We start from the raw sequence: 13534 nt of genomic DNA, 5'->3' as shown, positions 1-13534 counted from the left end.
GTGTGCTGAATGAACGGTAGACGAACGGGAGATCCACATTCGGTACAACCCTTAAGCATTTAAAATGTACATGTACATCAGTATCATGCATTAGTTATTTCTCTGGTTCTTTGACCCTCTCTCTGCAGGATGCCTTTATTAAGATAGTCCGCAGGGAAGGTATCAAGTCGTTATGGAGCGGCCTCCCTCCAACCCTGTGAGTCTGAAGTCTGCCGTTACTCTGCCTCATTACTAATTCACACTGCTTACTTGCCTTCAGCACTGATTTATGGTCAGCTGTGTCTTGAGTGGCTGGCCCGCTGTGATTCAGCAAACTCATAGTCTATTGATAATTCAGTTGTTTACGATTGTTTCCCATTGTTCTGCTCATTTGTATCGAGCAGTACGGATGGACACTGATTTTGTAGACTCAGAGTTTATCGATATTTGATTTGTTAATGTTTTATTTTAAATCTCTCAGTCCTGGATTTGTGTCTGAGCGGTGTGGTAACGGCTGAGTCATGGGCTGTTGATTAATTTGGGAACATTTTATTTGTACCTCTTGCTTGTACCCATCTGATTTGTGTCTGATACAGTAAAAGCTGATTCATTTTATTAGTTGTTTATGGATATTTCATCTGTTGATGTTGGTTTCTTGTTTGTAATGCCTGAATTGAATGAGTCAGGGTTCTTGAGAAAACATTAGATTTGCATCTCTGTTAATGCTTCTTGCAGTATCATGGCGGTCCCGGCGACAGTGATCTACTTCACGTGTTACGACCAACTGCGTGCTGCCCTGAGGGTCAGGATGGGGTCACACGCTGAGGAGGCGCCTCTACTAGCAGGCGCCCTCGCCAGAGGTGAGCTGACCTCTGACCTTACAGGTCACTGTGGTGATGTATACTTGAGAGCGATAAACAGTGATAGAGTGATTTAACATTGTTTTGTCTATCCACTAGAAAGACCTTAGTAACCCAACTGCTGCTTCCTATCCTAGACTATGGTGATGTCATCTATCAAAACACAACCAAGACCTTACTTAGCGAATTAGATGTATACTCTATATTATAGGTACTTAGTTGTAGTTGTAGCAGTAGTTTTTATCAGTTATTAGTATTAGCTATTAGTAGTTGTGCAACAACTTTTTATGCTGTTAATGTAATTACATTTCATTATCATTATAATTATTTAAATGTTGTTATTATTAGACAGTAGTTGCCATATTCTTCTTCTTACTAAGTACTTTAATAAAATAAAAAATGATATATATATATATATATATATATATATATACAGTGCCTTGCGAAAGTATTCGGCCCCCTTGAACTTTGCGACCTTTTGCCACATTTCAGGCTTCAAACATAAAGATATAAAACTGTATTTTTTTGTGAAGAATCAACAACAAGTGGGACACAATCATGAAGTGGAACGACATTTATTGGATATTTCAAACTTTTTTAACAAATCAAAAACTGAAAAATTGGGCGTGCAAAATTATTCAGCCCCTTTACTTTCAGTGCAGCAAACTCTCTCCAGAAGTTCAGTGAGGATCTCTGAATGATCCAATGTTGACCTAAATGACTAATGATGATAAATACAATCCACCTGTGTGTAATCAAGTCTCCGTATAAATGCACCTGCACTGTGATAGTCTCAGAGGTCCGTTAAAAGTGCAGAGAGCATCATGAAGAACAAGGAACACACCAGGCAGGTCCGAGATACTGTTGTGAAGAAGTTTAAAGCCGGATTTGGATACAAAAATATTTCCCAAGCTTTAAACATCCCAAGGAGCACTGTGCAAGCGATAATATTGAAATGGAAGGAGTATCAGACCACTGCAAATCTACCAAGACCTGGCCGTCCCTCTAAACTTTCAGCTCATACAAGGAGAAGACTGATCAGAGATGCAGCCAAGAGGCCCATGATCACTCTGGATGAACTGCAGAGATCTACAGCTGAGGTGGGAGACTCTGTCCATAGGACAACAATCAGTCGTATATTGCACAAATCTGGCCTTTATGGAAGAGTGGCAAGAAGAAAGCCATTTCTTAAAGATATCCATAAAAAGTGTTGTTTAAAGTTTGCCACACGCCACCTGGGAGACACACCAAACATGTGGAAGAAGGTGCTCTGGTCAGATGAAACCAAAATTGAACTTTTTGGCAACAATGCAAAACGTTATGTTTGGCGTAAAAGCAACACAGCTGAACACACCATCCCCACTGTCAAACATGGTGGTGGCAGCATCATGGTTTGGGCCTGCTTTTCTTCAGCAGGGACAGGGAAGATGGTTAAAATTGATGGGAAGATGGATGGAGCCAAATACAGGACCATTCTGGTAGAAAACCTGATGGAGTCTGCAAAAGACCTGAGACTGGGACGGAGATTTGTCTTCCAACAAGACAATGATCCAAAACATAAAGCAAAATCTACAATGGAATGGTTCAAAAATAAACATATCCAGGTGTTAGAATGGCCAAGTCAAAGTCCAGACCTGAATCCAATCGAGAATCTGTGGAAAGAACTGAAAACTGCTGTTCACAAATGCTCTCCATCCAACCTCACTGAGCTCGAGCAGTTTTGCAAGGAGGAATGGGAAAAAATTTCAGTCTCTCGATGTGCAAAACTGATAGAGACATACCCCAAGCGACTTACAGCTGTAATCGCAGCAAAAAGTGGCGCTACAAAGTATTAACTTTTGATTTGTTAAAAAAGTTTTAAATATCCAATAAATGTCGTTCATTTCATGATTGTGTCCCACTTGTTGATTCTTCACAAAAAAATACAGTTTTATATCTTTATGTTTGAAGCCTGAAATGTGGCAAAAGGTCGCAAAGTTCAAGGGGGCAGAATACTTTCGCAAGGCACTGTATATACAGTGGGGCAAAAAAGTATTTAGTCAGCCACCAATTGTGCAAGTTCTCCCACTTAAAAAGATGAGAGGCCTGTAATTTTCATCATAGGTACACTTCAACTATGACAGACAAAATGAGAAGAAAGAAAATCCAGGAAATCACATTGTAGGATTTTTAATGAATTTATTTGCAAATTATGGTGGAAAATAAGTATTTGGTCAATAACAAAAGTTTATCTCAATACTTTGTTATGTACCCTTTGTTGGCAATGACAGAGGTCAAACGTTTTCTGTAAGTCTTCACAAGGTTTTCACACACTGTTGCTGGTATTTTGGCCCATTCCTCCATGCAGATCTCCTCTAGAGCAGTGATGTTTTGGGGCTCTTGCTGGGCAACACGGACTTTCAACTCCCTCCAAAGATTTTCTATGGGGTTGAGATCTGGAGACTGGCTAGGCCACTCCAGGACCTTGAAATGCTTCTTACGAAGCCACTCCTTCGTTGCCCGGGCGGTGTGTTTGGGATCATTGTCATGCTGAAAGACCCAGCCACGTTTCATCTTCAATGCCCTTGCTGATGGAAGGAGGTTTTCACTCAAAATCTCACGATACATGGCCCCATTCATTCTTTCCTTTACACGGATCAGTCGTCCTGGTCCCTTTGCAGAAAAACAGCGCCAAAGCATGATGTTTCCACCCCCATGCTTCACAGTAGGTATGGTGTTCTTTGGATGCAACTCAACATTCTTTGTCCTCCAAACACAACGAGTTGAGTTTTTACCAAAAAGTTATATTTTGGTTTCATATGACATTCTCCCAATCTTCTTCTGGATCATCCAAATGCTCTCTAGCAAACTTCAGACGGGCCTGGACATGTACTGGCTTAAGCAGGGGGACACGTCTGGCACTGCAGGATTTGAGTCCCTGGCGGCGTAGTGTGTTACTGATGGTAGGCTTTGTTACTTTGGTCCCAGCTCTCTGCAGGTCATTCACTAGGTCCCCCCGTGTGGTTCTGGGATTTTTGCTCACATTTTTGTGATCATTTTGACCCCACGGGGTGAGATCTTGCGTGGAGCCCCAGATCAAGGGAGATTATCAGTCGTCTTGTATGTCTTCCATTTCCTAATAATTGCTCCCACAGATGATTTCTTCAAACCAAGCTGCTTACCTATTGCAGATTCAGTCTTCCCAGCCTGGTGCAGGTTTACAATTTTGTTTCTGGTGTCCTTTGATAGCTCTTTGGTCTTGGCCATAGTGGAGTTTGGAGTGTGACTGTTTGAGATTGTGGACAGGTGTCTTTTTATACTGATAACAAGTTCAAACAGGTGCCATTAATACAGGTAACGAGTGGACAGAGGAGCCTCTTAAAGAAGAAGTTACAGGTCCGTGAGAGCCAGAAATCTTGCTTGTTTGTAGGTGACCAAATACTTATTTTCCACCATAATTTGCAAATAAATTCATTAAAATGGGTAGCCATTTGAGTAGAGTCTTATGGCTTGGGGATAGAAGCTGTTTAGAAGCCTCTTGGACCTAGACTTGGCGCTCTGGTACAGCTTGCCGTGCAGTAGCCGTGAGAAGAGTCTGTGACTAGGGTGGCTGGAGTCTTTGACAATTTTTAGGGCCTTCCTCTGACACCGCCTGGTATAGAGGTCCTGGATGGCAGGAAGCTTGGCCCTAGTGATGTACTGGGCCGTACACACTACCCTCTGTAGTGCCTTGTGGTCGGAGGCCGAACAGTTGCCATACAAGGCAATGATGCAACCAGTCGATGATGCAGCTGTTAAACCTTTTGAGGATCTGAGGACCCATGCCAAGTCTCCTGAGGAGAAATAGGTTTTGTCGTGCCCTTTTCACAACTGTCTTGGTGTGCTTGGACCATGTTAGTTTGTTGGTGATGTGGACACCAAGGAGCTTGAAGCTCTCAACCTGCTCCACTACAGCCCCGTTGATGAGAATGGGGTGTGCTCGGTCCTCCTTTTCCTGAAGTCCACAATCATCTCCTTAGTCTTGATCATGTTGAGGGAGAGGTTGTTGTCCTGGCACCACATGGCCAGGTCTCTGACCTCCTCCCTATAGGCTGTCTCGTCGATGTCGGTGATCAGGCCTACCACTGTTGTGTCATCGGTAAACGTAATGATGGTGTTGGAATCGTGCCTGGCCGTGCAGTCATGCGTGAACAGGGAGTACAGGAGGGGACTGAGCACGCACCCCTGAGTGCTGAGGATCAACATGGCGGATGTGTTGTTACCTACCTTTACCACCTGGGGGCGGCCCATCAGGAAGTCCAGGATCCAGTTGCAGAGGGAGGTGTTTAGTCCCAGGGTCCTTAGCTTATTGATGAGCTTTGAGGGCACTATGGTGTTGAACGCTGAGCTGTAGTCAATGAATAGCATTCTCGCAAAGGTGTTCCTTTTGTCCAGGTGGGAAAGGGCAGTGTGAAGTGCAATAGAGATTGCATCATCTGTGGATCTGTTAGGCTGGTATGCAAATTGGAATGGGTTTCCGGCATGATGGTGTTGATGTGAGCCATGACCAGCCTTTCAAAGCACTTCATGGCTACAGATGTGAGTGCTCGGTAGTCGGTAGTCATTTAGGCAGGTTACCTTACTGTCCTTGGGCACAGGGACTATGCTGGTCTGCTTAAAGCATGTTGGTATTACAGACTCGGACAGGGAGAGGTTGAAAATGTCAGTGAAGACACTTGCCAGTTGGTCAGCGCATGCTCACAGTACATGTTCTGGTAATCCGTCTGGCCTTGTGAATGTTGACCTGTTTAAAAGGTCTTGCTCACATTGGCTGCGGAGTCGCCCGGAACAGCTGGTGCTCTTATGCATGTTTCAGTGTTATTTGCCTCGAAGCGAGCATGGAAGTAGTTTAGCTCGTCTGGTAGATTAGGTCAAACGGATTTAAGTTTCCCTGCGTTAAAGTCCCCGGCCACTAGGAGCACCGCCTCTGGATGAACGTTTTCCTGTTTGCTTATGGCGGAATACAGCTCATTGAGTGCGGTCTTAGTGCCAACATTGGTCTGTGGTAGTATGTCGACGGCTATGAAAAATACAGATAAACTCTCTAGGTAGATAGTGTGGTCGACAGCTTATCATGAGATACTCTACCTCAGGCGAGCAAAACCTCGAGACTTCCTTAGATATTCTGCACCAGCTGTTGTTTACAAATATGCATAGTCCGTCACCCCTTGTCTTACCAGACACAGCTGTTCTATCCTGCCGATACAGCATATAACCAGCCAGCTGAATGTTGTTAATGTCGTTATTCAGCCACGACTCCGTGAAGCATAAGATATTACAGTTTTTAATGTCCCGTTGGTAGTTTAATCTTCCTCGTAGGTCGTCGATTTTATTTTCCAATGATTGCACGTTAGCTAGTAGAAAGGAAGGCCTACGAATTCTCAGAAAGCAGCCCGACCTTCGCCCTCTTTTTCTCCGTCTTCTCTTCACGCAAATGACGGGGATTTGGGCCTGTTCCCGGGAAAGCAGTATGTCCTTCACGTCATGCTTGTCGGGCTCGTTAAAGGAAAAAAAAAGTGCCTGCCAGTTGGTGGTGAGTAATCGCTCTTCTGATGTTCAGAAGGTATTTTCGGTCTTAAGAGACGGTAGCAGCAACATTATATACAAAATAAGTAGAAAAATATGTTACAAAAAATTAACAAAAAAACAGTTGGTTAGGAGCACGTAAAACATCAGCCATCTTCTCCAGCGCCATGATATAATTATGGCCTCCTTTTCATGTGAGAAAGAAATGTATGTGTTTAACTGCTCTGCTTAACTGCTCTTTCTGTGTGTAGTGCTTATAAGTGTTTTCTCTCTCTCTCTCTCTTTCTCTGTCTCTCTGTGAATCAGTGGGCTCTGTGACAATGATCAGTCCGTTGGAGCTGATCCGTACTAAGATGCAGTCCCAGAGAAGTTCGTACAGGGAGCTGAGTGAGGTTATCCACTCTGCAGTACGCAACGAGGGCTGGCGGTCTCTCTGGAGGGGCTGGGGACCCACACTGCTTAGAGACGTGCCCTTCTCAGGTAGAAACAACACAGTGTCTATTACTATATCTCTATCAGGTAGACACAACACCATATCTATCACTATATCTCTCTCAGGTAGACACAACACAATATCTATTACTATATCTCTCTCAGGTAGACACAACACCATGTCTATTACTATATCTCTCTCAGGTAGACACAACACCATATCTATCACTATATCTCTCTCAGGTAGAAATAACACAATGTCTATCACTATATCTCTCTCAGGTAGAAATAACGCAATGTCTATCACTATATCTCTCTCAGGTAGAAATAACACAATGTCTATTACTATATCTCTCTCAGGTAGACACAACACAATGTCTATCACTATATCTCTCTCAGGTAGAAACAACACAATGTCTATCACTATATCTCTCTCAGGTAGACACAACACAATATCTATTACTATATCTCTCTCAGGTAGACTCAACACCATGTCTATTGCTATATCTTCCTCAGGTAGACACAACACCATGTCTATTACTATATCTTCCTCAGGTAGACACACCACCATGTCTATTACTATATCTTCCTCAGGTAGACACAACACCATGTCTATTACTATATCTTCCTCAGGTAGACACACCACCATGTCTATCTATCACTATATCTTCCTCAGGTAGACACAACACCATGTCTATTACTATATCTTCCTCAGGTAGACACAACACAATATCTATTACTATATCTCTCTCAGGTAGACTCAACACCATGTCTATTACTATATCTTCCTCAGGTAGACACAACACCATGTCTATTACTATATCTTCCTCAGGTAGACACACCACCATGTCTATCACTATATCTTCCTCAGGTAGACACAACACCATGTCTATTACTATATCTTCCTCAGGTAGACACACCACCATGTCTATCACTATATCTCTCTCAGGTAGACTCAACACCATGTCTATTACTATATCTTCCTCAGGTAGACACAACACCATGTCTATCACTATATCTCTATCTCTCTCAGGTAGAAACAACACAATGTCTTTCACTATATAACTATCTCAGGTATACAACACTCTCTATTTCTCCCTCTCGCTCTCTCTTCTCTCTAGCCCACTGTTCTCTCTCCCTCTCCTTCTCTCTGTCTCTTAGTGTTTGATAACAGGAGTTCCATGTTGTGTCTGTTTCCTCCTCAGCCATGTACTGGTATAACTATGAGAAGGGGAAGGCGTGGCTGTGTAAGCACAACAACATCAGAGAGCCAACGTTTGCCATCACCTTCATATCCGGAGCGGTGTCTGGATCAGTGAGTATTCTAGCTGTCCTCTCAGCTCAACTCAAACTGTTCTGTCTAGTAGAGCACCTAGATATATTGAACATTGAATAGCTGATATAGTTTGTTGTACCTTTCTAATGTTATTCTAGCTCTGTAACTCTTATTCTGTGCTGACATGGTGTTATTCCATCTAATACTGCTAGAGGGCAGCATTGTCAAATATAAGTGTAATTTCTAACCCTTGTTTATGTCTTCCTCCAGATCGCTTCCATAGTAACTCTTCCCTTCGACGTTGTGAAGACCAGGAGGCAGGTGGAGATAGGGGAACTCCAGGCTATGAATTGTGGGTATAGAACTCCAGGCTGATCACCTGATTCATGGAATCATCCTTATGATCTTTAGTGATGTGTTGATGTGTAGTGATCCTGTACTACTAACCCAGCTATGTTGTCATGTGTCTCTGCAGTGTCGTCCAAGGCCTCCTTCTCCACTCTCAGTGTGATGACCAAGATTGTGGCTGAGAACGGAGTGGGTGGACTGTTTGTAGGTAGGTCAGGCTACAGGGATAGTTCACCCAAAACACACAGTTACCTCAGGTTAGTCTCCTAACTGGTGACCTACTTTCTCTCCTTATCCCTCTCCTCCACCCCTCTCTCTCCCCGTTACTCCCTCTCCTCCACCCCTCTCTCTCTCTCCGTCACTCCCTCTCCTCCACCCCTCTACCCCTTTCACTCCCTCTCCTCCACCCCTCTCTCTACCCCTTTCACTCCCTCTCCTCCACCCCTTTCACTCCCTCTCCTCCACCCTTCTTTCTACCCCTTTCACTCTCTCTCCTCCACCCCTCTCTCTACCCCTTTCACTCCCTCTCCTCCACCCCTCACTCCCTCTCCTCCCCCCTTTCACTCCCTCTCCTCCACCCCTTTCACTCCCTCTCCTCCACCCCCCTCTCTATCCCTTTCACTCCCTCTCCTCCACCCCTTTCACTCCCTCTCCTCCACCCCTTTCACTCCCTCTCCTCCACCCCTTTCACTCTCTCTCCTCCACCCCCCTCTCTACCCCTTTCACTCCATCTCCTACTTTTCTCTTCTAGGTTTCCTTCCCAGGGTGATCAAGGTGGCCCCAGCCTGTGCCATTATGATCAGCTGTTATGAGTTTGGGAAAGCCTTCTTCCGCAAGCACAACCAGGAGAGGCTGCTGACCAGCACCACCTGACCTGACTAGGGCCTCTCACACACACAAACCACCACCATAGACAATACCAAGAACACAATCCGCCATCGCCAACAGTAGGTATTGGCTACCTCTACCTTTCCCAGGGTCCTTAGAGATTTTCAGATGTAACTTTGCATGCCTGTGTCCTCCCAGCTGCTTAGACACTCCAACACCCCTCACTGTAAAGTGTGATCTGTCATGTGACTAGCTGGAAGTAGCCAATGTTGGCGTTTAGGACCTAAGAACGCCAGGACTTGATTCTGTTCCAAAGCAGGTAATACTGGCAGACATGAAAACAATATTGAAGACAAATATTTGTAGGTAATCAAGATTATTCATTTTTTCTTATTTCTCAATCAAGGTATACTGCTCTTAATCACCATACTAATTGTGACAAGAGAAAATAGTAAAAGTGCACAGATTGTATTTGAAATATCATTTTCACAACTACTTAAAAATTATTTGCATAATCTTTTTCCTGTGCACCCATGATGAAATATCATGTTATGAAGTGCATTTAATTACACTGGCCTGTAGGTGTTAGAGACTTATCTGTAACCAGAAACTGGGGTGGGTCATATTGGACAAGTGTTTTATCCCATTACGTTAGTTATTGAGGTATGGGGGTTGTGTGCACTGTGCCATCCGGGGTCTGACAGTAATAATAATCATTTGATGGATGCTTATATTTGTCCTTTTTCACACATGTACACGTGTGTATCATACCCATGTCTGAAATGGGGAAATGTGTTTTTTGATATCCCGACACCCTCAGAGTGGAGTCGGGGACAGTAGAGATGAGGGTCAAAGCTGTGGATGAGGCTGGATAACTTCTGGTTAGTAGTCTCTGTCCCGCAGAACCCCCTCTCATTCCCTGACACTTTCTCTCTCTCAATTCATGACCCTAACTCTATTACCTCATTCTCAACCCTATTGGAAGAGAAGGCCCAAGGTCCTTCAGGATACATGTTCTGTTCAGTGCCAGACTGCCAGTTTAAACCCGAAATTCAACTCTTAACTTGCACCTGTTCCAGAATCCCATATTCAATCCCCAGTCAGCCAGACATGGACTGTGAACTGTGACAACCTGTACATGTTCTCAAAACATGCAATGATATATATTTCTATTGTTTAATATATTCTACAATGATCACCTGTAGTGACACGTTTCCCAACTTTGTACAGAAATACAGAGAATAAAAGTCACATTTTGACATTTGAATTGTTGAATCAATTGTTTTTATTAGATCAGCAAAGATTTGTGATTTGGTTCAATCCAGTAGTTTGTTAACATAATAATTCATATGATAATACAATTCATAATTGAATCCTGTTGAACAAATCTAAATCACGGAGGTCGTGGTGCCTTCCGTTGCGTCAGCGTACCACAACAACTGATCAAGTTAAAAGGAAGAAGGGCTAGCATGGGGAGGTATAATGTGCTGTTCCACTGTTACAGAGGATTTCCCTGGTAAGATCCTAGCAGTGTAGAGATTACTGCCAATGTTGATGTATGGAAACAATATCTCTGTAAAAGTGTGTGTGAACGTGTGTATGTGTGTGTTATTATCAAGGTCGTAAAAGGACAGTATCTCTGTTCCAGTCCAGCTGCGCTCTGATCCGATGGGGTTTATTTTCCAGTGTCAGGACAGTCTGTGGCCCTTTCAGACAACGTGCCCAGTATTTATCATTATAATAGCCTACACGCCAGAGTCCAGTCTGTTCCACTCCCTTCATCTGGACAGACTTATAGACTACACCTTCAAACCATACTGTATTGTCCCCGACGTCTGTATCCCAACTGTGTGTCCCAGAGTCAAAGCCCTCAGAGCCCAGGACCATCCGATAGTTATCAAACCTCTCTGGGTTGTCAGGAAGCAGCTGTATCCCATCACTGAATCTCATACTGGTCAGATCGTCAGATAGGATGAGACATGGATGGGCAGTGTTGGGGTCCAGAATCACAGGCGCTGAACAGAGAAAAACAGACATGTTCAAAACCAGAGATCCACTGTTTGTTTTAATTTACTGGGACATTATTGCCAGATGATCAGTGATATTTTTTTTATATCTGAAATTGTCTGAATGCAATTTAAAAATGTTTGAAGATATGAACATTGGTAAGAATAAAATCAGACTAACTGTATTGAACAGACTTCAGCATCTTCTCCAAAACTCTGACCTGCAGGTTGCCCAGGTGCTTTGCCACATTGATCAGAGCTCCAGAAACAAGCTCTGGATCTGGGCTTGTGCACTGGGCTCTAGAAGAATATCCAAGAGTTAGTGATACGGTGGGGTTGGGTTCAGAACCACAGGGAAGAGAGAGAGGAGGCCGATCACTTAGGGTCCAGATTCTTCACCCTTAACCTGAAGTGTTGCAGACAAACAGGCCGTACCTTTTTAACGTGTCCTTGTAGTTCTGCAGGTCAACAAAAGAGCAAATCAATCAATAATAAATGTAATCACTGAAATCAATCATCAGTTAATCAATAAATCTATCCCAAATAACCTCTAGACGGCACAGAAATATTGGTCCTTACCTGCAGGAATGAGATGTCATCAGATACCAGGTCCTTCTTTATGGCTCTCGTTGTGTCTAAAATGGCTGCTATCGCTCTGTTCATCGTCAATCATCTTCATCCTCCTCTTCCTCCCTCAGGACAGCCATCCTGGCTGCCTCTTCATATCGTAGAAACTGGTGATGTTTCTCAAAGTCTTCCTGAATCTGATTTTCTGTCTTCTGGGCCTTCCTCTGGAGACAGTGTGTCATCATCAGGCATTACACTATATTTCATATCAATCTGAAAGGTTTTTCAAAACATTATACTGTTTAAGAGGCTGTATGGAACGTTCGTTGCTTATTGTTTATTTAAAATGTTGGCTTGGGTGGCGCAGTGGCTAGCCACTGGTGCCACCAGAGACTCTGGGTTCGCGCCCTCATCGCGCACCAGCGACTCCTGTGGCGGGCCGAGCGCAGTGCGCGCTAACCAAGGTTGCCAGGTGCACGGTGTTTCCTCCGACACATTGGATGCGCACTGTGTTAAGAAGCAGTGCGGTTTGGTTGGGTTGTATCAGAGGACGCATGACTTTCAACCTTCGTCTCTCCCAAGCTACTAAACAATTGGATACCACGAAATTGGGGAGAAAAAGGGGTAAAATTAAAAAATATGTTGGCTTGAGTGTTGCCTCTATGGTTCATATACACATGATATAACAATCAACTTCTAGACTCATGAAACCACACAATCCTTATTTTAAGGCTTTTGCTCATAGTTGTGGGAAGGTGTTTGTCCAATTACGTAATTTCTGGGTAATATTTATGTCCATTTAGGGGACCCCTTCTGGCTCGAGCCAAATGCAAAAAAAAAATAATGCATATTGCATTGTATCAGAATATGAAAGTGTAACATTACTTAAAACAAAGCTTTGAAGAAACAGCAGAGCTTAACTTCTTTAAATCCCTCCAGCTGCTGGAGGGATTTGTGCATTTACGTGTGATTTTAATGATTACACACAAAATTGGATGGATTTATGAGAACATCACATTCTGATCAATCTAAACAAAACAAGGCCTTAGAAAAATGTTGCTTTTCAAAAGAGAACATCAAGGCTGTACAAGTACGACAGAGTAGCTGAATATGATAAGGACCTCTTCTACACTAGACATTTGCTAGGAGAGAATGATCCTGTTATAGTGAATGTACTGTGTATGTTAGTTGATATTTTGTATCGTACCTTGCGATCCAGAGCTGCCTCATCTACTGGGATACAGTCATGTGTTTGTTTACTTGAACCCTCACACACCGAACAGATCAGCTCTTCATGCTCCAGACAGAACAGTGTGAGTAACTTGCTGTGTAGACTGCAGACATGTTTTTTAACTGAAACTCTCACCCGGCATACACAGGTTCTTCAGAGCAAGATCCAACGAATCCTTATAGCATTTTATGCTGCACACTGGGCATTCCCATGATTCCATCGGTTTCCAGTATGACTCCAGACAGGCTATACAGCAGCTATGGCCACAGGACAGGAGAACAGGTTCCGTGAGGGTTTCAGAGCACACAGGACAACAGGTTCCTTGAGGGTTTCAGAGCGCACAGGACAGGAGAGATCCTTCTCTGGGACAGATGCCTGGGAGGCTTTAACACTTGAGAAACAAACCCTAACGTTCACTCCTTCCCCTCCCTAAATAAATCCTAAAGAAAGCAATTCCTCAAGT

General features: G+C 43.6%; 1 protein-coding gene and 1 pseudogene across 2 annotated transcripts in view; one reads left to right on the top strand and one right to left on the bottom strand.

The window, feature by feature from the left end:
- LOC139387904 (mitochondrial glutathione transporter SLC25A40-like) overlaps positions 1-10529 on the top strand; it is an 18965-nt gene extending 8436 nt beyond the window's left edge. For both annotated transcript variants that reach the window (XM_071134262.1, XM_071134270.1), the window contains 7 exons: positions 129-196; positions 715-839; positions 6690-6863; positions 8021-8130; positions 8362-8443; positions 8567-8647; positions 9191-10529. In XM_071134262.1, coding sequence (XP_070990363.1) covers positions 129-196; positions 715-839; positions 6690-6863; positions 8021-8130; positions 8362-8443; positions 8567-8647; positions 9191-9312 — 762 coding nt within the window. In that variant the 3' untranslated portion in view covers positions 9313-10529. The remainder of the gene's footprint in view (positions 1-128; positions 197-714; positions 840-6689; positions 6864-8020; positions 8131-8361; positions 8444-8566; positions 8648-9190) is intronic.
- A 186-nt stretch (positions 10530-10715) lies between these two features.
- On the bottom strand, positions 10716-13449 carry LOC139405599 (nuclear factor 7, ovary-like; annotated as a pseudogene).
- Positions 13450-13534: the final 85 nt, after the last annotated feature.

This window comes from Oncorhynchus clarkii, chromosome 3 (genome assembly GCF_045791955.1).
Source record: "Oncorhynchus clarkii lewisi isolate Uvic-CL-2024 chromosome 3, UVic_Ocla_1.0, whole genome shotgun sequence".
In the NCBI taxonomy this organism is placed as follows: domain Eukaryota; kingdom Metazoa; phylum Chordata; class Actinopteri; order Salmoniformes; family Salmonidae; genus Oncorhynchus; species Oncorhynchus clarkii.
This window is presented reverse-complemented; position numbering and strand designations above follow the sequence as displayed.